Here is a 27,179-nt window from a genome sequence, read left to right as displayed (position 1 = left end):
ACTTGTATTATCAGTTTTAATACAAACAAATCTTTTTTTAGGGGGGGGGAAAGAAAGAAAAGAAAAAACTCACCTGTGTTACAAATGTGCCTTTATTATTTCCTTCCCATACAGAAGATACATAATGCTCTTGAGAAAAAGATGGTGAATTATCATTCTGATCTAAAAGACGAACAGTTAGAGAAGCATAACCATGAAGAGGTAGTCGACCATCACTATGTGCAACAACAAGCATTCTGATTTGTGTAGCAAGTTCATAATCCAGGTGTTGAGAATTGCGGACTGATATTACACCTGGGAGTAAATAAAGTATGTAAAATATTACTATTATATAACAAGATTAGTCATTCAGCTAAGTAAAGAAAATCCTTTTATGTTTGCAGGAAATATTTATTTTTAATTCCATATATTAAATTATGAATCAATTAAATTAATGTAATAAAAATAAGAAATAAAAATAAAGCAGAAAAGGGCAAATACGTAAGAATATGACTCATTGAGTTAAACATAAAATTAAAAATCAATATTTTGAAGCAGGTAACATATTACGTGAGTTATAAATTTCTATTTATATAATATAATGTAAATATAAACATAATAGTATCTGAATATGCTTGTTGGCATTTTTAAGATGAAATTTTTGAAATGACTAATGACACCTGTGTTTTGAAGGACTCCTGAGCAATTCAAATACAAGTAAAATGAAAAAAGAAATTTAGGTATTATTACTGCTCTATGATTTATCAAGTTAAGAACTGAAACACTAAATATTTATTTATCTATGAATCTTCTAAACGGTAACTGACATTTTTTAAAGCAAGGTTTAATGCTTATGCTTAGGAAATGCCCTGTTGCTGTAATGCTTCTGCTCATACAAAATCCATACCACATATTCATATTCTATATCATAAAGTAGCAAAATGCATGTTTTGAAAATGAATAACTATCCCATAAAAGGAAACTGTTTAAAGATGATTTTTATTTTATCTAAAAATATACAGGCCAGGATATTTTTAGAATGTCTCTCTCTTCTTGCAGCTGCATTGTGTTTCAGATTATACCTGACGTTGCCGAACTTCCTAGTAATTATTATTCACAGGTGAAATGTATGTATTATTACTGCTGCTTCATATCTTTTGTATGTGTTTTTTTTTTTTTGTTCGGACGGGGAAGAATTTTTTCTTTTAACTTTTCTTCCTTAGTTCCTCTTTAACAATCATACCCAACTATCAATTACTAGAGTATTTTCAGTCAGCAGTTTAAATATGATTATAAACACAAGTAAAATTTAATATTTAAATTATACTAAATTTTGTAATACAAAACTCAATCACCATCCACTTAACCATCCACACACCAAACACCATCCACTTAAATGTTAAGAATATACTAGTAGTAATTTGTATTTTTTTGGTAATTTAGCAGCTATTTGTAATTTACTTTTAATACTTGCTATCATACTACTTTTTATGAGTAATTTTATTTCATTTGATAACATAATGAATTCGCTTTTTTCAATCCAATAAATAACTATCAATTTCACATAAAATGATTTGTTGAAACATATATGTTTAATGGAAAATCTATAAGAAGGGAATTAGGGTCAGAAAATCATTGCAAATGTCATTAATATATTGTGATAAGGTTACATAAAAGAAGAAGAGACTGAAGATTTATATGGACAAGGATGTCTCGTGAGCATAAGCTGAAAATTATTATTTTTTTTTAACTTACAAATACGTTTTCAATAGTTGTTAAAATAGTCTTTATTAAATTAATTAAATCATTGGCAATGTTAAAAACGCAAGCTCGAGAGCCACGAATTGCTCTCGCACGTAAAATGTATAGAATTTGATTTTTAAAAAAAGTAGGTTTTTCTCTGCAGAATTGTATGTAGCCATTTTTTTAGCATTCAATAAATTTTATTATGCTGTGTTTTGTTTTCAACTTGATGTCACAACCCAGGGTTTGCATAGCAGTTTCGGCCACTACACCACAATATCAACAATCTATATCAAGATAGTTAATTATATGAAACATATAAAGTATTTATAGAACACTTTAAATAAATATAAACTAATTGCTTGAGTTTCTTAGATCTGAAGAATAATCAGACTGGTTAGATTAAATCCTTACCTGTCCTCGGATCAATTTCAACAGCACTCTCCTCATTTCCACTTTTAATTGAATAAGTTATTACTGAAGAATGACCGGGAGGAGGAATAGCTTTCACTTGTATTATTTCTCGCCCTGTTGGTGTATTTTCAACAACATCTACCACATAAGTATCATTTTGGAAATGCAGTCCACTATTAAAACCAACACCTTCACCTACATGAATTTCAAGGACACCTAAAATAAAAATAATTAAAAAAATCTTTGTTAATAGTATAACAGCAATGAAAAAGAAAGTTTTATTACAAAACTCAATATTTCAAAAAAAGTAAAATTTAAAAATAATGTTATTATTATTATTATTCTTACCTCTTGCAATTCTTGGTGGATGGCCTTTATCTCTAGCTTCTACTTCACAATGAAACACATGCCCTGCATCAGCTAAGAGGCTACCAGCTACAGTAACGATTCCAGTTTCAGTGTCTAAATGGAATCTGCCACTTAAATAGGGACTTGTGAAACTGAAAGGAAGAGAAAAAACATTAAGCAATCTAAAATTTATAATTAATTAAAATATGAATAATTGTATCATATAATAATAATTAGAGACAGCTTTACCTATTTTTTAAACTGTCCGAAATACGAATTTTATTATTAAAAAGTGTTTCATAAATTTTTATTCCTTAAAAAACAAGATTCATAAGTTCGTTAAAACCTTTCATTATACTTGATTTCTCTCCAAACAAAATTCATACAGATAGGTTATACTTAATTAAGGAAGGCTTTTAAAAATGGAGTATATTTAAAATGTGTTCAGGAAGATGAGTATATAAATACCTATAAAGTACTTCTCCATTCGGGCCTTCATCGTGATCATCAGCTTCTAATTGTATAAGCTGTGTTCCTGGAGCAGCATGAGCAGAAACAGATGTAATAAAAGGATACTGAGTAAACACGGGGCGATTATCATTGACATCAACTATCATAACTTGAACTACAGCTTTCTCAGATCGAGCATCATAACGTCCACCATCAGTTGCACGTACTTCAAATACATAAAGAGACTTTTTCTCTCGATCAAACGATCTGTAAATGAGGTAAAATTTTGATTATTTATGAATATTACTTAAGTCATATATAAACTTAAAAAAATTAACAATGTTGGTAAGAAATTGAGAAATTTTAATTGATGCTACTGAAAATTCCGCATTAACGTACAGTATTTTAACAAATCCTTGTTACCATACAGAAGACTGTTCATTTCTTGGTACATTATTTTGGGAAGAAAAGGAACAAGGAAAAAAAATGAAAATTTAGAAATTTCCAATTATTTCAACTGTATTACAACATTCACCTCATTTTTTTCTCTACAATTTTTTAATGCATGTAATCAAAATCCTATTCACTAGTAAATAAAGCATGACCGCACATAGTTAAAGCAGAGATTAAGTTCCTTAGACTTCCAGCCTAATTAAGTAGCATAAATTGAAGCAAGGCTATGATGGAAACATATGCAGATACCTAGGTTCATTTCGAAGAGTTGACATTTCAGTTTCTTGAAACTTTATACACTGGAGATTGTTTAATATTTTAGATCTGTGGTCTCAAACTGGCGGCTCGCATGCGGCCCCTGAAGAAATTTTATGTGGCCCGCGAAGACATTACAATTATGAATTTATTGCAAATACAACATTACAAAGATTTCAAGATTTTAATTATCTGAAGTCCGAGGATGCACTATTTTCATTACCATTAAAGCTAAAGTGAAAATCGCATCAGAAAATCTATAAATGGAGTTAACTAATTTACAATGTAATATAAATCTTTTTCAAAGATTTAAAGATACACATTTTATTAACTTTTATTCGTATTTGACACACACACACAAAAAAAAAAAAAAAAAAAAAAAAAAACCTCAGTTAAGAAATTTTACACTGAGAATAATTTCTTTCTTCGAGAATACAACAGGATGTAAATAGCTTTTTTTTTTTCAGAGGTGAAAATTAATTTGATACAAAGATCGACTAATGAGCATCTACCATCCGTGATGAAGGTAATTTTTTAGCAATTTTTCTCCTATGCTACGAGCTTTATCAAGATCAAAACGTCATCAAGTGTCAAGCTGTAGTAAGAAATAAAAGAAGTTTATAATTATTTACATGCAAGCATATGTATTTTTACTTATGCATCAAAGAAAATTTTGATAAATAAGAGAAACAGACTAAGTTGTGATTTATGTGTAAACAATTCAGTTATAAGAAGTTGAAGCTATTTCATGTTGTAGACACAATATAGAGACTTTTTTTTTCATTTTTTTGACCGCTTGATAATTATTAATTATTAATTTATTCGCAAGTTTTGTTTTATGTGGAAAAATTTCTCTAAGAAGTTAAGAAAGCGTTCATAATTTCTTCCACCTGTGAAATTAAATTAAATTATTTTATGATTAATTAAACACTTGAGAACATTTTTAAATAAATGTGAATCTGAAAATTTAATATTTAGTTGTCAATATATTTGATTTAAAATGTGTAACCAACAAAAGTGCCTTGCAGGTATTAAATTTTAGATTTCAAATAGAAAATTAAAAAAAAAAAAGTTTGAATTTTTTTCTTTGAGATATTACTTTTATTAGTGTTTACTTGTGTTCTGAAAAACACTTAATAATTGAAATTTTAAATTTATTAAAAATTTTTTTTTACTCTGTTAATAAAATTTTTTAGATTTTTTTTAAAAAAATTCTAACCTATGAGCTGTTTTCAAATCGTACATGAGACCCGCGGGTTCTTTGAGTTTGACACCAGTGTTTTAGATAATTATGCTTATGAATGAAAAAGAAAATCATTGCGATAAAATCATAGAAGAGAAACATTTCTTGCTTCTTTCTGTCTTTTCTGATAATAACGTAAAATTTGTTTAACTGTCAGTTCCTTTCTTTGGAGACAGGAATTTCAGAATGAGGAACATACAAAATTAGCTAGTCAAAAATCGAACCACAAATATTCCATTTGGTAGCTGGATATATTAAACACTTACACCCCAAAAGCATGAATGGAGGAATGCGGTAATTCCTTACAACCTCTTCCACTCAAAGAGAAACTGGGCAGAAGGCACGAGACAGAATTATTCAGATTAACGTGGTGACGAGTTAGCTTTCACCTCTGTGGAGACAAGTTTATCGATGATATGTTAAACTAAAAAAATCTTTGATCTCATGAGGATTCAAACCACAGATCTTCCAACTGCCAGCCGAATGACTTATGTCACAAAAGCACGGATGGGGGAATGCGATAATTCCTTACATCTTAACTGTTGAGCTTAGCATATAACTGGCTAATTGCTTCAAAGATTTGATTTCCTTATTAACTAATATAAAAAATTTCTACTGTTAATGGAATTAAATAGACACAGACATCTTTAATTTTTCTGTGATTTCTCGGGTAGTTTCTCAGCTATCATATCTTAATCTTTAGCCGTCTTTCTTTTCCTGAATTCTCTCCTTGAATTTAAAAATCCATCTGCTACAAGCAATAAATAGAAGTAATCCTTGTCAGCTCAAGACTGATCAAACATTTTGATTTAACCGCATAAACAATTCTGTTAAAAGAAGTTGAAGCTAGTTCATGTCGTAGACCCAATATAGAGACTTTTTTTTATTTGTTTGACCGCTTGATACCGGGATTAGTACTGCGAGAGGGTTTCGCATCAATATACACCATTTGCTCAGAAGTTCCATAATGACTCATCCTTTTTTATAATGATTTTTGTAATTCATTAAGTTAAACTACATATCTAAGGTGGTACACACCTGAAATTTTCTTTTGAATGATTGATTTATTGTGATTTCACAGTCTCGGAGACAAGTGCACTTGAAAACACGTGTTTTAGATGTACGGTGGCAAATATATGAAAATTTAAAAAATAATAGTGCAAGAATGACAGCAAACACATTAACACGGAGAAACAAATTAAAAAAAAAAAAAAAAAACTATGAAAGAACTATGAAACAAGAAGTCCTTGAAAAGAACGGCAATAGATTCTGAATGAACACAAGAGAATCAGTCGGCTATAAAATTTCTTTCCATAAAGTTTTATGTTTTCTAGATCCCACATAGTCTATGGCAGGGCATTTCTCACAGAGATGACCAACTATAATTGTAATGTACAAGATGAGCAAAATAGAACCAGTTAAGCATATATATATTATATATATAATGTTCTTGACTGGCATGCCTTATAAAGTCTCCACAACATGACAGTCCAGAATTCAATATAACAAAATCCGTCATTTCGAAATCAACAAGCTGGAAAAAATTCTTCAGAAACACTTGCAATTTAAATAATAGGTAATATGCATATTCATTTCTCTCACCACATTAAAAAAATTTTTAAATTTCTACTTTTTTTAGATAATTATTTATTAAATGAACCTTAGTGCTCCCAGGAAATACATTCTATTTAGCACAGATTAACTTGAAAGTAGATAATATGATTTTTAACATTTGCAGTAAGATATTAAGCCCCCTAAAATTATTTCCAGAAAATTTTCAGTTTCAAAGAAATTGAAATCGATTTATTTAATCTACAAAAGTATTTCCAGGAATGCAGCAATTTCTTGCAAAGCACGAATTAATATGACTGAGAAAAACTGCACAGTCCTCTCCCGCTTAAAATTATGAGCTAGAAGAAAAAGCGAAATTTTCCACGTTACATTAAATTCGAAGAAAACGTACTTAAGGCGCTACGTGTTTTTTCATTATAAAATTGCATCGCTTACTTTTGAAGATTAATTTCATTATAAAAGCGCAATTCTGCTTATCTTCAGGGACCTAAAAGACACAATTCTTGCACTTCTATAAGATCTCAGTGACAAAGGCATAAATTTGTAATCACAGGATTAACTAAATTGAATTTATATGATTTTACTAAGATACTTATTGCTTTTAATAGGCGCTTTGAGCAAAGAATTTCGTTGAAATTACATTAGCTTTCCAAAGGCGAATCATTCAATTTATACACTTGAATTTGGTAATATCAGTTTTCTAAGTAAACCCTTTTTATTTAATAGTAACACATGCCGCATTTTAAATTATATGCATGACAAATGCGCAATATTTCTTAATTTTTTGTTCTAAAAAAGTAAATTTGTTTCTTACATTTTTGGTTGGTCATTCAACCTCATTCTTAAATATTTATTCCATTGCGTCATACTTTTGACAGAAAAACTTTTACAAGACCCATCTTTATTTTAACAGTTATCTCGTAGAATTAATTATTTGATTTTGAAATTAAGTGAATGAAGTATATTCAACTCTTTACTTTATAAGATACAATATAAATTCATACCCTGCGGTAGTTATAACACCACTCGAACTGTCAATCCTGAAAAGAGACTTTGTCTCATTACTTAACGAGTAAGTAATTCTACTATTAACTCCAAAATCTGGATCTTGGGCCCTCACAGTTAAGACAGTACTGTTCAGAGATACATCTTCGGTTACAGTAGCACTGTATTCATTGTGATCAAACTGAGGATCATTGTCATTTTGGTCCAGCACTATAACGGTGACATTACACATTCCAGCCAGTGGCGGTTCTCCTTGATCATGAGCTGAGACAACTAGCCTGTACTGAGAAACTTGTTCCCGATCCAAAGGTCGGCTAGAAAGCTGTCCCGTATGCAAATCAATGCTGAATTTATTTCCAATATTACCATCTATAAATAGAAAAGTACAAATGCTTTTAAAATTCAGATAAAATGAAATGATATTAAGGTACACAAATACATAAGAATTGTGCAAAAATATTTATTTCAGTGAAGTAATGTTATAATAAGAAAATCAGAGAGTTAGAAGAACAGATCGGTCTTCTAAGTTGAGATTATAAGATCCTACATAAAACTAGATCAAAATTTTATTATTTAGGAAAACTTTGTTAGAAGTTTGATGTGCTATACTTCTGTAAATATTCTTATTATATTACTCAAAATAAGTTATAAGGTGTAATCTTAAAAAAGAAAATATTCTGGAATCAAATATACCATAATTTTTTATACATGCTAATTTTATACATGCTTTTTTTATACACGCTTTTCATGCTAATTTTGGTTCACAGAAAATTTTTTCTCACATCTTTATCTACAATTCAAGACATTTTGATTTATTGCTTCTTATTCTTTACAAATATGAAGGCTGAAATGTTCAAAGATAGAAAGCATAATTTAGATAACAGCTGAAATAATGCAAAATACTTTTAAAACATATCCATTTGACTTTCATATAACAGTATTTTGATCAAATTTCATAAAAGCTGTTGTTACTGGGTCCTTTTTAGCTCCTAGTTATATTATTGAGAGTTTTATTAACGTGTTTTTAATAAAATTTAATTTTCAAATAATTTTTGAATAAAAATATAGATTTCAGAACACGCACATGCAAAAATCCTTTTCACTAATTTTGTACACTACAGTAAAAATCTTCAATGTGGTATGTAAATCTCAAAGTATGGTGGTACACGAACCATTGTGTGTTGGGAGACAAATCTTGATGAGTTGCACACTATTCTTAGATACTCTTTTTCTTATTACAAAATTATGTACATTTACCTGCAATTGTTAATTAAATTTATAATTATTAAATAATTGTTCGTAATTATACATTTTTTATTATTATTTCATTACTGCATTAATTCCTCCTAGGAGCCTCTTTTTATTCCATCCACCCTAACCACAAAGAAGTTACATGCATGTGGGCTATGATAAATTACAACTATATGGATGTAAGATAGCGATGCTAACACGCTTGGGAAGCATTATTTAATTTCCTGTACCGTCGAAAATAATATAATAAAATAAAAATAAAAAAAAAAAAAACTCATGATGCATATATGATCTATATTTTTTAAGTTAAAACTACGGATATCCGTAGAAAACAATTAACATCAGTTTAAATATAAAGAAAAGTGTTTAAACATATTAAAATACATTCTTACCAGTTATCGTGTATGATACTTCAGCGTTAGAGTTCGTATCCTTATCCGTTGCTACAAGTGTGTGAATCACGCTCAGATCACTGTTTTCAGGCACATGAAGAGTATAACAAGAGTCTCCAAACTCAGGAGCATGATCGTTGACATCGAGAAGCTCAATTTTTACTGTTGTTGTATCATGCTTCGATGGGAATGCTCCATCCCTGACATATACCGTCACAAAATAAGATGACTGGTCTTCTCTATCAAGGAGTGCAGCTGTATGAATCTCACCCGTTTGAGAATTAATTGTAAATTTATTTGCAGCGACACCAACAGGAATCATAAAAGACAGTTTACCATTTTCACCTGAAATAACGTATTTACTTAGATTTATTTGAATATTTAAATTTTTACAGTGACAATAGTTTATATATAAAATCACAGTTATGAAGTAGAGATTAAATCAATATATTCAAAGTAAAGAAATTAGACATAATTTTCAAATAAGATTTTTGTGGGGTTGCTATGCTTTAGCTTTTCTTTCTTTATTTTTCTTATCAAAACTAATCTTACCTAGATCTATGTCTGTAGCTTCAACCTTCAAAACAAAAGTCCCTTTTGGTGCAGCTTCAGAGACATTTGCCCGATATAGATGTTGCTTGAAATGTGGGGGATTATCGTTTACATCTTCGACATATATGTGGAGAACTTGGAAACTCGATCTAGGTGGTCTTCCATGATCACTAGCAGTAATGTTTAATTCATAATGGTGTATTTCTTCACGATCCAAAGGCTTAGCCACTGATAACAAACCTAAAAATGTTTCCAATAAAAAAGTACAAAAATTTCAATTTGGAGTTTTCCTTGAATACTGATGTTCAGTTAAAAAATAATCACATTTCATAGGTATTAATATATTAAAGTATTACTCGTAAAAGTTTAAAATTATTGATATTAAACCATAATAAAGGAACAGATGTATGGGAAAATATGTTGTAAAATTTATATTTTATGAAATTATCTCACTGAAATAATTTCATATCATATACTCAATATTGACAAAATTATATTAAAACCGGTCTGAATTATTTTCTATTTCCACTTCGCCAGATTTTTGATTCAGGTTATTTTATTTATAATTCATATTTTCATACAATCATTTATGAGAATTTAGAAAAAAGAATTATCCTTAATATATATTCGCAAAGGAACTAGAAAAGTAGTATATTTTAATCCATATTACAATCTCAAGTGGCAGTCGAATACAATTAATACCAGGGAAGATATGAAATTTTTACATTTTAAATTTATGAATTATGAACATGGGGGGAAAAGCATACCTGAATCATAGTCCAAAGAATAATGGCCTCTTTCATTTCCTTGAGATATAACATAAGTTACTCTTCCATTGTCTCTTGAATCTTTATCAATTGCAATAACATGAAGAACAGGGTAATTTACAGGTTCACTTTCCATGATATTTATTTTACTTCTTGTTTTAAAAGTCGGGCTATTATCATTTATATCTTCAATTATGATTTTGCAAGTTACGCTTGTTGCTAAGCGCTGTTTTAAATCTTTGGCCTGATCAGATGCAGTAACTACTATTGTGTATTCTTGAAATTCTTCATAATCTAAGGCTTCCAGAAGAGTAAGAACTCCTGTTTTTTGATCAATTTTAAATACGGAAGCAGGAGATTGCTGTGAAACAAAGTAGGTTACTTGGCCATTTACTCCACTGTCTAAATCCGTAGCACTAAAATTCCATACAAGGGTACCCTGAGGCGTACTTTCTGGAATAGAAAACAGTATTGGATCATTCTTGAAAACAGGAGCGCAGTCATTTACGTCTTCAACTTCTATCTTAACACTAATAACACTACTGTGAGGATTTACTGCACTGTTATCTACTGCTTTAATTTGAAGATGATATTCCGATGCTTTTTCGTAGTCTACTTCTGCTATTGTGTACAGACTGCCCGTGCTACGAACAATATCGAAAATCCCGTAAAGGTTTCCGCCAACAATTGAGTACATAACTCGACCATTTTCACCGCCATCTTCGTCAACTGCTTGAACAATGCCAATTTCTTGACCGACACCAATACCTTCTTTTACTTTAAAAGATAAACTAGAGGAAGGAAATATTGGTTGGTTATCATTTAAGTCTAATACTTGAATTTGAAGCTTCAATTCACTTTGACGAGAGGGGGTGCCTTGGTCACGGGCAAGCACAGTCAAGGTGTACAGCTTTTTATCTTCATGGTCAAGTAATTTTCTGGTTCTTATGATACCGGTATTCATGTCTATGCTGAAAACATCTGCTCCATCTGTGTTATCTTTACCTAGAGGAAGAAAATTTGGAAAAATATTGTAAATGTTAATGGAATGAAATGAATTTAAAAAATATTAAAATGAATTATTTCAAAAGAATAAGTAAAAAAATACCTCTAAATTTTAATAATTGACTTTGAAATTTCATTTCAAGTTATCAACTGAAATTTCAGTCATTTATACAAGTAAATAAAATAAACATTTTGGGTAGGATTTTTACTAACATGTCAAACCAAGATTCTAACCAGCGCTTAAAATTGAAGCGCAATGAATGTATATAATAATGTAAAAATGGCAGAAGGAAGTAATTTTTAAAAGTCTGGATTTATATGAGTATAAAATATGTAAACAATATCTTTATAGCATTAGAAAAATTTGCGAAGTTTAAAAATATTACTCTGAATAATTAAATAAAAAACTGCGGCAGTTCAAATTAGAAATTAAAAATGTATTGCCTAGGATGTAACAGAGTATTACATAGGATGACAGTGACAATAAAGGAAAGGACAACAAGCACAATAAAAATTACAGTTAAAAGACACAATAAATTAATCCTCAAATTATAATATGTAATGTAAACGAAGAACTTACCAAAAAAAAAAAAAAAAAAAAGGCTCGCAGATACTCTATGAACACAATTTGGATATAGGAGACTCTGTGTTGGATGTAAAATTTTCAATGAGAGCAAAATTTGATAACAATTGGGTGCTGGAGGTAGACCCCGAATCTTTCAAGCTTATGGAAGAATCAACGTGCAAATCTAAGATAGACAAGGGATACGGTAGGATAATTCCTTATAAGGACTCAGTGTCAAAAATGCTTTAACTACGGGCATACTAAAAAAATACTGCAATACCCAGCAAAGATGCTCTAGATGCGGAAACCTGGGACATATCAGAGTAGATTTTACATCTGTGGTATCTTGTTGTATCAATTGTAAACAAGCAAATCAAAAGTATAAATTTAATCTCAGTATTATTCATGATGCTAAAGCTAAATCGCGTAGTTGTCTAAAAAGAGAATTATAACTACACAAAAGAAAAATAAATTATGGATAAATTACGTATTATTCACTTAAATGTACAGCACTGCAAGAGTGCGACCCTATAATTTAGTGCGATTTTAGATTTAGAAAAATCCCTGTCTTGGCTTACATTCAAGAACCATTTATATATAAAGGGAAACTTACAGGTTTTCCTTCAAATATGGACGGTACGGCAAAGGCTCTAACCCAAAAGCCGGCGAACATAGTATCCAATTTCGGTCTCTCAATCTTGGAGATCTATTATACAGAGTGCAATGCAGCAGTTCTAATTGTAGGACCCGATTCATTTCTAGTTTGCTTCGTCTATTGCCCATCATCTTTGCCTTTAGATGATATGCAAAGTATACATAGTCACATACAAAGTCTTTCACGGAAGTTTGATAAGACTTTAATTATCGCTGCAGGTGACTTTAACGCCAAACATCCTCTCTGGGGCCCTTCCAACGCAAACCTCAGATGGATTCAAGTATGTGATTTTGTAGCTGCCTCAGGTTTTACTTTGTGCAATGACATCAACAGCCCAGCCACATGCATATAGCCAGTCGAGGAGAGTCAAGGATAGATTTCACTATGGTAAAACTCCATGGGATTTATGTATCAATAACTGGAAGGTGTAAGATAATATCAGTCTAAGTGAGCAAGAGAATGAAACTGTATCGGGCCGATCGGACATCTTTAAGGGAAAGTTTATTTACTAACTTCCAATATACTGTAGATTTACTTACAGGAAATCAAATAGAAAAGTTAATTACACAGACTACAGAAGAACTATATAATCTATATAATAATATAAAAATTACAAATAAAATTTCCAAAATCTTTGCTAAGTCACATCTCTGGTGGACAAAAGAATTAACCATTTGAAGGAAAATGTTAAGGGCGTTGAGATGAAGATATAACAGTGAGACCTGGAACGAGCTGGAGAGAAATAGACAACGGACTATTTACAGAAAAGAAGCGCTTTATAAGCGTAATATTCATAAAGCCAAGGTTAATTCTTGAAATAACTTTTGGGTTAATCTTTCTCCCAAGTCGCCGTTTGGCACTTACTACAGCTTGGCAAAAGGGAAAAGCATCTCTCCTTTGCAACTTTATCAAATAAAGAAATAAGATGGTTCATTTACAATGAACGTTCAAGAAAGAGTGGAATACATTATTTCTTATCACTCTCCACAAAACGATACATTGGCAGATTCTGCAGAATATGCTTCGATAAGAGAAAAAACTATGTCTACTATTAGAACTCAAAATGATCTCTACTTTACACGTAATGAGATTAAAAATATTTTTAAAATGGCAAATAAAAGAGCCCCAGGTATCGATGGAATTGCTTTAGAATTAGTTGAAGAACTTCATCTGGAAAGTAGCCAGCTTTTCTTGCATATCATGAACTCTTGCCTTAGCTTTAGCCTTAGCTCTTTAGCTGTTTTCTTGAGTCATGGAAAGTCGCTAATTTAGTGCTGTTTCCCCAAAAAGGAAAAGATAAATCAGATTTTAGTGCCCAATGACTAATATTCCTTCCTTCTACGTGGGGGGGGGAGTTTTAGATAAACTACTAGCACAAAGACTCGCACGCTTTCTCTAAATGAACGATCATATCAGCACTAATTTGTATTTACGACGAATAACGGAACAGTGGATGCATTGGAAAGTCTTATAACCATCATAAAAGATAAATATACTCGAAACTGGCACACTTGTGTAATTTCTGTCGATGTGATGCCCGCCTTTAATAATCTTTGGTGGCCGAGTCTACTCGCCACACTCTAAGAACTTGTTGGTGAATCTTAATTCTTCAGCAAATCTCTACAAATTACTGAAGAATTATCTTCATAATAGAAAAGTCATTTACAAAAAAGACGGTGTCAATATTTACAAAAATTGTAACAAAGGCGCACCTCAAGGATCTAATTTTAAGGAACATTGTTGCTAATACTACATTAAAGTTAGACTTAGGAAATGATGTCACTCTTCAAGCATATGACGATGAATGACGCAGAGATGGGGGCTCAGAGGGAAAATATGGAAAGAAATGTATTAAAGAGGAATTGAAAATTTAATATTATACGGTTGCCCTGGATGGTGGCATTATAGCGGCACGATAACAGAAACAAATAAGTAGCTACAAATTCAACAAATAGTATCACTACATATAACTAAAACGTTTTGTATTACACCAACAAGTGCTCTTCAAGTTCTTGTTGGAGCGCTTCCACTAGATATTGAAGAAGAACAGGAATAAAAGTTATTCGGTCTCTTTAATTTTTAAGAGGACTGTATTTAATTAAGAGGACTGCATTGTAGATGAATTAAATATACCAAGTTCTGCAGTGGAAGAAGTCCCAAAATTGAGCAATCACCCAGCTCAATCCACACAAATCATATGGCATATGAATGTTTCCAAAGAAAAGGGAATAGAAATTTTTACCAACGGGATCAAAGATCCAAGGCAAAGTTCGAGCTGCATTTATAGCTTACGAAGATAAACAAGTTATGATATGTAAAAAATTCAGACTAAATGATTCAAGCACAGTTTACCAGCCGGAAGCAATAGCTTTCAAGGAAGTCTTTTTATGGCTAAATGTCTTTCTCAAAAGTAATAAATCACACTAAGCATTTATACAAATAGCTAAAGTGTTTAAAGGCGTTATGTTCCACGAAAAAAACCATGCTTACTTATTCAAACTCTTCAAGAAACAATAAATATGGAAATTAGTATTCGTCCTATTAAATTGGATACAGGGACAAAGAGGTATAACAGAGAATGAAGCTGCTGTTGCAGCAGCTAAGGAAGGCCACATTAAAAGATATGATTGATATCCATATCCCTGTTTCAAAACTTACAATTATGAATAAAATTTCTAAGCAAGTTTTAATAAAATGGAAAAGAAGTTGGAACGAAGCAGATACAGGAAGATTAACTTACAAATACATCCTACAAGTATTCCTATAAAGAATAAAAAGGAATTTTCTGCTAGTACAATTAGCAATTAGCAATAATTCTGGAAAGTTTCTATCTTATTTCCAGTGATTCTTAAGAAGAAATGTAAAACGTGGATGTGGAACACCAGAACATCTAGTAGGTGTTAAATATTACACATTACAACGTACATTACTTTAGAGCAAAGGATTTACCAGGATTTGCAACAAAAATTCCAGCGAAAGATTTATTCTACTGTACAAAGTGTATCTGCACTTCAACAAATTATTAAAAACGAAGGCACCGCGATTATAAATAATTATTCATATTACATGAGCGAATTAGTTTTGCGTGTATTTAAGAGCAAGTAAAGATTATAACATGTCCTGTCCACATTATAAAGAGCACGAGAACAAGAGAAAATTATATCAAGTCTTCTTTCCACCTCTATATGTTGTACATGTTTTCCTTCCTTACTCTAATATTTTATATGTTTGACAAAGTACCAGTGGGTTCCGTTGACAAAGTTGATCAAATTTCCAGTCGAGCACTGTTAATCAATGTTTATGATCTCGGTCTTATGGCTGCATATGCCGAGCGGAAAGCTGATCAATTGTTTCGGCAATTTCGGTGCAGGATTTAAATTTTCTTTCCGCGGTGTTCTTCATTGAACGGAGTGGGAGTTCAAAATATAGACAGATAAGATAGGATGTAACAAAATTAATGGTCTTAACTCTAAAAGGTAATGGCACATTGCAAAAATAACAATTTTCTTAATACAGTGTATGGCGGAGTGTGAAATGTGAACGTGGAAATACAGTAAGTACAAAGAACATGCAGAATGAAAAGTCGTTTTAAATCATGACCAATATTTATAAGAATAAATATTTGCTATTTACAAGAGTCGTTCATGTGAACAATCACCAACTGCAATTACATGCATCACAACGATGACGAAATGCGTACACTTTGGAAGATGCCCAGCATGTCATGTACTTCTGTAGCAGTGACGCTAATTCTGGTGGCAAGGTTTACGGGAAAGTCAATCTGCGTCTCGTAAACCGATCCGTCGTCTCTGTGGTGCATATACCGCAGTCGCTAATTTGTCATTTTAACAAATCTTGTAAATATCAAACACTATTTTTTGTGAATATAGATAGATAGATACAGCTAAGTTTTAAATAATTATAAAAAGTGTGAATTAGAATAAAATTCAGATGATTTAAATTCACAGAAAATGAGAAAAACATAACACAGTGCCTGATTATATTAGAACTTTCATAGAGCTTTACACACTATTATTTTCATTTGAATTCAAGCCTGCATTCTTAAGATTTCATCTCCAGAATACACTTGAGGCGTAAGTCACTCGCGTGTAACTTTGTTTCTTCTTTGACAAATAGTGCATGTTAACTTCTGCACTTTAGTACACATGTTATTAATATTAACTTGCATTTCTCTAATTCACTGTGATTCCTGTTTTTAAGTGGAGGACAGCAATACTTTTTTTATGCTGTTCATTCAAATAATTTTTCGGACAGAGGGATGGTACTGATTATGTGATACATGGGCGATTATTATTTAATTCTTTCCTTTAATACAAAAAATTTTTGCTGTAATAATTCCTGAAGCAGCAGGAACTTCTGCTAATGAAATCATAAAATTAAATACGCGCGGTACTCCATCTGGCATATCGTCTTTGTGTATATCTAGTCCTGTTACCTGTGATCTGGTATATCGCTTACAGTAAATACTTAGTAATGTCTTAAATTATACGCTTAGAAGAATGTCTTAGGATTGCAAAAAAGAACGACCTTAGGTGACGGACAGCCTAACGTATATCATCTCCCCCGTTATTTTTCAATATGGCATCGGAGGAGACGATAACTAATTAACATATAAATGTTATGGATTAAATAACAATAATTTCAATATAAATTATTAATTAATAAAATTGTACAACATATTACAAGCATTACGTTAAAAACAAAAAATATTATTCAAGACTTTACCAGATGAAAAAAATAAATTAAGGCTGCTTATACAATATTTTTATTAATTAATAAATGGTCGACTTGTGGAGATTCTTTAATTGTTATCATATGTAACTACACTGCAGAACTAACATGTTTTTTCCTGTTTAGAATTTCATATGAATTTCAAAAAATGACGGAAACAAATGTAACTTATGCTTTTTCAGTTGCTTTCCACGATCATTGTAGGTTGCCTGATGATACAATAAAAAGAGTCGGAGAACAATTTTTGAAAAAACTTGACCCACCTGGTAAAGAGGTCCTATGGGCACAGATTCTCCTATCCCTGTCTATTCTCTACCCCTGAATATAGTTAAAGAAGATATAAATTCTGATGAAACTGGAGAGGATGCATTGTTCAACGAAAAAAATTATTGCACGAGAAGTAGTATTAGAGATAGAAAACCTTCTCTATAGATAATTTTTTTATGCCCATCTGCTGCAGCTGTTTTTGAGCAGAAGATGAATCCCTGTCAAGGTCACGAAGAGCACTATCTACTTTAAAGAGAACAGGAAAGAACTAATGCTTCTTTCAGTACGATTTCCATTTTAGTATTGTAATTTCCTTGCAACGTTTTGAAAGTACACACTACACCAGAATGATATTAAACTCCTACAATGAAACTAATTAATTCTGGATTTTGAAAGATTTGCCTGTTGAATCCTAAATGGTAAATATGCCGTTGTAGTTTAGGACAATGAAAGAAAAATGGAGCAACAGTAGCAAGCAGTTTCAGTTAAACATATAAATAATATGTATGAAAAATCATATTAGTAACTGTCCTTCCTCTTTTTGATGTTGGCGTGCATTTGAAAAGTCTAAAAATTAAAAATCGTTATTAAAATTTGCAAGTCTATAATAGACATTTTTCATTTCATAAAAGACAAATTATGGAAAAATGTTTAAATACTTTTTACAGCGACTAGACGGTTTTTTTTTTTTTCATAAACAACTATTCAATCAACAACTATTTCCTTTTTCCCATCGGTTTTGCTATTAATCGAGAAAACAACGAAAACATCCTTACAGTTAATCTATTACCCCGGGAATCAAAATTGAGATAACACTACCAAAGCATAGTATATTCATTCTGCTACTTGTGCAGAAAAAAATATATTTGTTATTTCTGTACACATTTTGCTCATAGGCATTGAGCATTCATTATACAACAATATGCCAGGATAAATGACATTTAAACTAGAAATCAATGAATTTTATACTTTAGGAAAAATATATACTTTAGGAAACAGAATATGACAGAAGTGCAACAAAAAGGTGACGAATGCTATCTAAAAGAGAAATAAATGCTTGGGCACCTGTTGCATTTTAAATGAGCAGAATAACAGAAAACGATCTGAAAATCCTGAGAAGCAGAAGGAAGTATTTTCGATGGTAAAAGTTTGGCAGCGACCTTTCCTGAATAATTTTTACTTAATCTATTCGCAGAATGACAGAAGGTCACTATAGCAACCACCGCGCTTCGAGGACAGGCACTGAGATGGTACAAAGGCAACGGTAAATTTTTGTTGGGGTCTTTAAAAGCCAGGCAGTAAGAATTACAAACCGCCATTGAAAAGGCATTCCTCGTGGTGAAAGATGGGGTGAAATTAGAAGCAGAACTGTTTAGAAGATATCAAACTAGGAAGAGTTAAGCGAGTTTATGTTGAGAAAAGCACAAGTAGAGAACCTATTGTGAGGGAAAATGCTCGATGCAGATGTTACCCAAATCACAGTCCCTAGGTTGTTGACTTAGATTCAGAATCTTGTTGAATTACGCAACCTGAGTAAATTAAAACAGTTATTTGGATTTGGGGTAAGTCCGAAAGTAGGCGATTATCAATGCGTATATGCATAGCGGTATATGAACACAGGCCAAGCTGATATTTTTGCATATCTGTTGCGGAAAGAAGCCCAAGGTTTGACGACAGTAGACGTTTTGATAACCGAAAGAAATTTTCGTCCACTAATGGCGATCCCCAAAATAAATGGCTAAAGAAGAAACGGGGAGAGGGTACTAAGAATTCAAACAAGTCACGGGTACTGAAATACAAAGGGTACAGTCACTCCGGAGAAGAAAAGTGCCTCTCACATTCAATTAAATACGGTGTTAATAAAAAAATTGCCCTTCCCAGTAATTCAAATTCTGTTAAATAATGTACCAGCAGATTCATTATTGGACACAAGGGTGCAAAGTAGTATTTTGGCAGAGTAGTATTTTTGCAAAGTAGTATTTTGGCAGATTTTTTTTTTTATCAAAACCTTTAAACTGTATGTTGTGTGTGTTTGGTGTCGCGGGGAGGACTGCCGCCTACGACAAATATTGTGAATGCGTAGGTAGAGTAACCTTAAACGTATATATGAAAAATAAGCCCCAAAAGTTGGTGTTCTTTGTAGTGAAAAATCTACAGGCGAATGCAGTATTGGGGATGAGCTTCTTAAAGGCTGCGAGGGCGAAAGATAATTTTCAGGAAGCTACTGTGGAAAAGAATAAGCTGACGGATAAAGAAGTCCAGCCTCCGGCTTTGGACTTAAAAGCATTGGAACAGCCTTCGGCTTTGGAGGACTTAAAGCCTCCGGCTTTGGACTTAAAGGCATTACCAACTTCTCCAGAAAGAAAAGCTGGAGAAGTTGGTAAGTAAATTTTCAGATCTAATATTTCAAGAGGCCTCAGGGTTGAATCAGGAGGAAATCATGCAGTAGAAATTGGAAGTCATTCCCTTCCCCTGCCGAGCCTAATCCTACCGCTGTGATAAGGTCAAAGAAGAAATAATAGAACAACACAGCAGAAATTTTAAAGAATAAAATTATAATCCCCATAAGTAGCCCTTACGGTAGTCCTATAATACTGTGCTGAAAGAAAAATAATTTCCCATGTACTGATTTTAACGCATGGCGTTTTGATATTGACTACAGAAAACTAAATAGCATAATAAAATATCCGGTTTACTCCTCAAGAACATAAGAAATCGTTCGAAAAATCAAATCCAGAAAATACATGACGACGCTAGACCTCACCTCTGGATACTTTCAGGTAAGTGTGAAACAGATAAGATGATGTGCCCAAAACCGCATTTCTTACCAAATCAGGAGTTCATGCTTTTTCTAAAATGCTGTTAGGCTTCATGCGGAGCAGAAGTTATGGATATTATTCTAATATCTATTCTCGGAAAAAATCTACGTTTATTTAGTTAAACTATATAAATAGTAACTAGCGAGACAATTGATGAAGATATTCAAAATTTACACGAAGTTTTTTTCGCTTCTAAAAAGGCAAGTTTAGAGATGAAGGTCGCCAAAGAAATTCGTTAACTGGTCTACAAGGTATCTCAAAGGGGAATCGAAACGGACGATTCTAAATTCGTAGCAATAAGAAATTATCCACCGCATAATACGGTAAAAAAGTTGGCCTCATTTTTCGGCTTGTGCTCCTATTATAAGACTTTCATCAAAGATTTTGCTCATATAGCACAGCCACTACTAAACTCAAAGGGGAAAAAAAGGGCAGGTTCACCTAGTCGGCAGAAGTAAACACAGCATCTGAAAGACTTCACTGTATTATTCAAGGTCCCATCTTGAAATTTCCTAAAGCGGATGGTAAATTAGAAATCTCCACAGATGCTTCGGATTTTCCGGTTGGAGCCGTGCTTATACAAGAAGTATAGCAGGTTCCATATTTCAGCGAGTCACTTAACCCAACTCAAAGAAATTTTACTGTCACTGAGAGGGGGTCGTTAGCAGTCCTTTTGATGGTACAGAAATTTGGAATGAATTTTGGAAAGCATCGCTTACTACGTGTACAGAAACTGCGACCGTCATTTGTTTGCGTTCCGGGAAGTATTTATCACCTGAAACTCATACGATGGCCTCTTAAAGTTCAAGAATACAGTTTAATATTTAAACATACATACTACTATTTAAACATATTAAACAAAGAAAATTTTATAGCGGGTTCTCTATCAAGAACTAAACAAGATGCTGCGGGGAACCAGGTGAAGTGTGCAATATTAACTTAAACAATTTTAGATTCTCGAGAAATAGTTATCGCAGAACTACAAACACACCCGGAATTAAACAGAGCTGCAAATTATAAAACAATTGATAATCTTTACTTTTACTCCAAAGAAACAAATAATAAAAACGAATTAAGACCGATTATTACAGCGAGTTTAAGATTAAGTATTATAGAAATTACATGATACACCAATTTGAGGCCATCTCGGAATAACAAAAACAGTCCAGAGAGTAACGGAAGCTGTTTATTTTCCACAGCTACAAAAATGTGTATCAATTAGTCAGTTAGTTAACGATATTAATTTTATCTTTTATGCTAGTTAGGTACTCGTCCGGGTACCTAAATTTACCTATTAGGTCCATATCCAGGTAATGAACAAAAAATAGATAGTTGCTCGTAATCGCTGACCGTTTCTCAACAGTGGACAGAAATAATTCCCTCAAAAGAGCTTCCGCTAAATTTGTCGCAGAATTATTTTAAATAAATTTATATTAGAGTATGTAGCTCCAGTTAAAATAATATCAGTCAACAAACAGAAAGCAATTCATTAGTCAAATTTTTTAGGATATATGTAAAAAAAATATGACAAATGTTGGGATGGCTGCGTCAGCAAACTCTCATTTGCCTTGAGGACGGTTAAATAGGATACCGTCAGGAAGAGACGGGCTGAGGTATTTCTTGGCAGAAAGTTAATTACGCCCTTTGATAAATTGTTTTTTGTTCAAAAGAGGTCTGCGGAATTTTAGACGGTAGACTTTCAGACATTAGTTGACAAGGAAATTATAAATTCGGATATGGCACAAATGTTTAATTATGGCATGAAAGAAGGAAAGTTGATTTTGAGGTGGGAGATAAAATAGGCAAATAGTAGCCAGTATTTAAACTGATAGGTTTTTGGAGTTTAAGACCGTGTTCTCTTGGCACTGCGTGTCAGCTACGTTGTTATTTTACTGCCAGCTCTGATAATTGTAATTATTCGCTTTTGCATTGCATCGTTACCGACACTTTAATTCTGAATCTCCGGTAGGTAGGTTTAGTGATCAATTCTTGGTAGTATTTAATTGTACAATCCTAGACTACTGTTCAACATTTGAATCAGTTTGGTCTGTTCTGCTTTATTTTGCATCACCACAAGTTGCGGAAATTGTAGTACAGGAGAGTGCCTTTTATTGTAATTTCTGTCTGTTACTTTAACCTTCTCAAAGCTTTACTTTTGCTCACAGATATAGCGATAATTCGCTTCACAGTTGTTACGGTTATTAGACTAAAATAGCATTATCAAATCAATTATAACCCTACGCATAAACTAGAAAATAGCATACGTATTCTGGATGAAAAAATATCATAAATGAAGCGTAATTTTATTTCAAAGTTCTTTTGTAGAAATATCCGGAATCACTGCTCAAATGATAGAGCCGTAACTAAGAGTAGCATTACAAGTTAAAAATGCTGCTGGTTTCCATTTAAATTTATCTTCATTGATTCAAAGAAATGAATCAGTCATACTGATGCTAAGTTGTGGCAATAAACCATGCGATCCCAATTGAAATATAGAGAATTAAACGAAAAATAAAAATAATTTAAAAGAAAAATGATTAAACAACGAAATTTTATTAGAAAATTATATCAATGTTGCGACCATTAGAATTGCTATCATTTAGAATAATGAATTTAGATCATGAGCAATAATAAAAGAGGTGGTTAACTCTTTATGATAAGAGTTAAATAAGTAACATCATTATTTTCCCAAATGAACTACCACATACAAAAGATAATGCTCACATTCATGCAATAATATGACATTATTTTTCGTTCGCATCATCTCTCTTTTTAACGTCAAACGGAATTACAGCAGAGTAACATTTCGGGAATGAGTATTTTATTTTAAATACTTATTGGGGGAAGAAAAAAGGATAATTTAATTAGTAAAATATAACATTTTTCTAATGTAGCAATTTAGTTACTGAAAAAAAAAAAATTCTTTTTACTAGACGAGTACTATGATTTTTTTTTAAACTCTTAGTAATGAATTCGGATTTCATCTGTCTGAGTTTAGAGCAATATCTTCAAATCTCTCGCTTTAGAAAAATTTACATATATTCACGTAAAGTAAATTTTTAACGGAAAGACTTGCTATAGGGAATTTTCCACTCATATAATGTGAAGACGACTCAGTTTCTGGGAAAAAGCATTCCATGAAAACAACCCTCCAGCTAGGCTAGTAATTTTCGTGTGTCTCAGCAATGAATCACAACCCAATCTTCTTCAAAGGTGGACGCCTAATCAAAAATGTGTTACTTTAAATAAATTTCAGTCTTAAATTAAAAATCGAATCACATCCGCATTCTTCTTCCCTGTTATGATCTTATTTCTCTCTATCTCCGAAATATGTAGAGTAAAATTTTGTCTGTTCAGGCTATGCTAAGTCATTATGTCACCAAAATTTCGATCGTGAATTAGTAAGTCATTGGAGGGTTTTAAGTATCTTACGAAAAAATTTTTTCCCTTTAAGCTAATATTAAAATCTAATAATATATTCAAATTATATAATGTATTCAAATCATTATTCACGAGTCACATGGTGATTAACGCTGTAGCAATAAATGGCCTTTAAATTGAAACTATTTTCTGCATCCGGAAATATTCCGAACTAAATTGAAAAACTATTCATTTAGCTGTCTCAGGAAAAATTCATCATAATCAGGGGTGGCTTATCTCTCATACCGCGTTAAACTGCGGAAACCGCTTAAATGAATGCCGCTTAAACTGCGGAAATCTGAACTTTTGCTTCAATAGAAAGTTATACATTATTCGCATTTTCAAAACATTCATTATTATAATAGAATTTGTAAGTTTTTAACAAATGAGTTCAATAAGCATCGTATAATCCTGAATTATTTCGTGAAGTCGTCAAAATGCTTTGAATAAATATAAAAATAAATCGAAATTTTAGAATACTGCACATGTTCATTTAGTAATAACTATATAAATACATAATAATATGATATAAAATACTGTTATTTATGCTATATTCTTATGTAGAATACTTTATGCAAATAAGTCGTAGGAAAAATGTAAGTGCAGAACAGTCTTGGCTTTTGTACCAACGAGAGAGAAGCGAGTGTTATCGGAAGGATAACCCTTCCACTGGGAAGAGAGAGGAGGGTAGAAGCAACGCCTCCTAGAACTAACTAGACTAGGTTCTAGGACTTAGTTCTAGGAGGTGTTGGTAGAAGTGATTTGGGCGAAAGAGTATCAGAGGGTTTTAGGAAGAGGGAACCATTAAAAGGGAAGTCGAACTGTTATCCACCGGTGGGGAAAGGCATTTTTAGACAAAACGTCATTTGGGCGAAAAAGCATTTACACGGTTTACATGCACTTAATAATGAACATGGTTTTGTAAAAGTCTAATTACAATGAAACGCTATTCAGATATAATTCTCAGGAAAGATCAGATGCGAGGATCGTGGTATAAATGATAAATATGTAATGTTTTGAAAAAAGAATTAGGGCTGGAAAAGCAAGCCCACTCTTCTTTCGTTTATACAACGGAAAAGGAAACGAACGACGAACTGGGGAAAACAGATGCTTCAGATTCGGGCTCAGATGGGAACCGTCAGGGGTCAAGGTTGAATCGAGATCATGGCCGGCGCCAAAGTCGGTACAGGGGGCAAAATTTAGGAACCACCGCACTTAAAAGATTGCACCGGGCAGCAAAAAGCTTAGCCACCGGCTTATCGATTGTCGGTACATCACCGATCACTAGGCCACTGATTAGCTATATCCCTTATATAAACATTAACTGACACAGCAAATCGGAATTTCCTAAGACCGTTTAATAAAATAAAATGTATGCCGCTTGTTAACAATATTAGTGAGCATTTTGAATACTAGTGATCTTTTAGTGAGCGTTTTGAATATTTTTTGTTTTATGTTAATCAAAAAACGGCATATTAATTTTAAATATTCTTATATTGTACGTATGCTCTAGAAGACATTTCATTTATACTTTATTATATTTTGTCTTCTTTGTTCAGAATAATTAAATGCCATTGCACTTACTTAGTAATTTAATATCGATCTTTCCGGGAATAAATTCAGCGAAACAAAAAATAGGTAATTAAGGTAAAATAACACGCCGAACAAACAAATATTAATTTTGAAGTCAAAGAACAAAAATAAGCGATATATTTGCAAATTTTCACAGGACTAGTTTCGATGGTTTAACCGAACCATCAGCCTCAGCTGCCAAAGTGCAAAAAGAGTTTCTTTCTTCACTTTGGCAGCTGATGGTTCGATAAAACCGTCGAAACTAGTACTGTAAAAATTTGCAACGATAACGCTAATTTTTGTTCTTTGACTTCTAAATAAAAAAAATAGGTTGTTAACAGATACTTAATGTAACACAGTCTGTTTAAACTGCAGTTTAAAATCTAGAAACTCTTACTGTTACTAAATTTTCCATTTGTGTAGGAAAGATAATTCTATATAATGCTCGAGTAAACGACAGTACAATATTATTTATTTCTACAAAAGTCAAGGAATAGACTGCAAGTTCATTTCATTCGTTTAGACTTTTTTTTAAATATTTTATTTATTTATTTATATATTTTTAAAGTTATTTAAATGGTACTGCTCACTATGGAAATGCTTTACTACACCGAAATTCTAATAATTTCGTAAACAACAGGCTCCCAATGGTATGAAATTAATGACCTTCCTTAAGTCCAAGAACAACTTCCTTGAAAGCAGGTATTTAATACCACACTGCTAATTGAAATACTACACTAATTACAAGAAAACATGTTTACAACTTAAAAACAAAATCATAATATTACTAATAACATTGTATTAAATATCAAATATATAAAAATTTCTAGCAGAAATTCGTCATCATTTAAACAAAATAGATAATTTTAGTCTTTTTATTTCTTATGTTTACTGCAAATTGAAATAGAAAGGGCCTTGAAAGCTTCAAAATCCTTTTAAACCCTTAGGTTGGAATTAAATAAGGATAATTTTGATCAAAAGATTTTATTGAAAAAAAAAAATGCAGGTTTATGGCCATTTTAATTCAAAATTAATTTATACCATTAAACTGGATGAATTTATTAGCTCGAACACTAGGAAAAAATCAACTTAGTTATGGTACAGTAGCTTCCATTTATCTGCACAATTAATAGTAATGAAATATATAAATAACCAAACCTTTTACTATTTCATAAGTGATAGCGCCATTTTCATCACTGTCAATGTCTTCAGCAACAACTTGAACTACTTCTGTTCCCAAAGGCTGTTCTTCAACTATTTCGATGACAGATTCAACGGGTTCAACAAATACTGGAGAATTATCATTTGTGTCTAATACTTTGATGTCAACAGCAGCATGATCGGAACGAAATGGATTCCCTTGATCTCTAACTTCAGCTGTTAGTTCATATTTGGGCCTGCTTTCTCTATCTAATGTTATTTTAGTGAAAATTTCTCCTGCAAAGGAAAGGCAAAAATTTAAATTACGGAGAGCGAAGAGTTAAGAAATCAACATTTTTAAATGCTGTATGATACATATGATAAAAGTTTCAATTGTAATAAAAAAAAAAATAAAAAAAAATAAAAAAAAAATAAAAAAAAGAGGTAGAAGACACAACGTAAACATTAAAGTGACCTTTTCTCCATATAAATGAATGAATGCTTTTTAAAGAGGAAATTCAAAATTCAAAAGTCCGTATGCATATACAGTGCTCAAAAGA

The 27,179-nt window shown here is 31.9% G+C and overlaps 1 protein-coding gene across 1 annotated transcript in view; it reads right to left on the bottom strand.

Annotated features, from left to right (window-relative positions):
* ds (dachsous cadherin-related 1) overlaps positions 1–27,179 on the bottom strand; it is a 315,878-nt gene that overhangs the window by 13,453 nt on the left and 275,246 nt on the right. Inside the window, exons 8-16 of the mRNA XM_035375983.2 lie at positions 26,638–26,916; positions 10,425–11,429; positions 9,658–9,897; positions 9,106–9,450; positions 7,462–7,831; positions 2,953–3,201; positions 2,485–2,636; positions 2,137–2,352; positions 74–294 (exon numbers count right to left, since the gene is read on the bottom strand). Of these exons, the coding sequence (XP_035231874.1) occupies positions 74–294; positions 2,137–2,352; positions 2,485–2,636; positions 2,953–3,201; positions 7,462–7,831; positions 9,106–9,450; positions 9,658–9,897; positions 10,425–11,429; positions 26,638–26,916 (3,077 nt within the window). The remainder of the gene's footprint in view (positions 1–73; positions 295–2,136; positions 2,353–2,484; positions 2,637–2,952; positions 3,202–7,461; positions 7,832–9,105; positions 9,451–9,657; positions 9,898–10,424; positions 11,430–26,637; positions 26,917–27,179) is intronic.

Source organism: Stegodyphus dumicola, chromosome X2 (assembly GCF_044657685.1).
Source record: "Stegodyphus dumicola isolate Sdum_Otavi_A_Nest chromosome X2, ASM4465768v1".
NCBI lineage: Eukaryota > Metazoa > Arthropoda > Arachnida > Araneae > Eresidae > Stegodyphus > Stegodyphus dumicola.
Note: the sequence above shows the minus strand (reverse complement) of the source record. Positions and strands in the feature narration are given on the sequence as shown.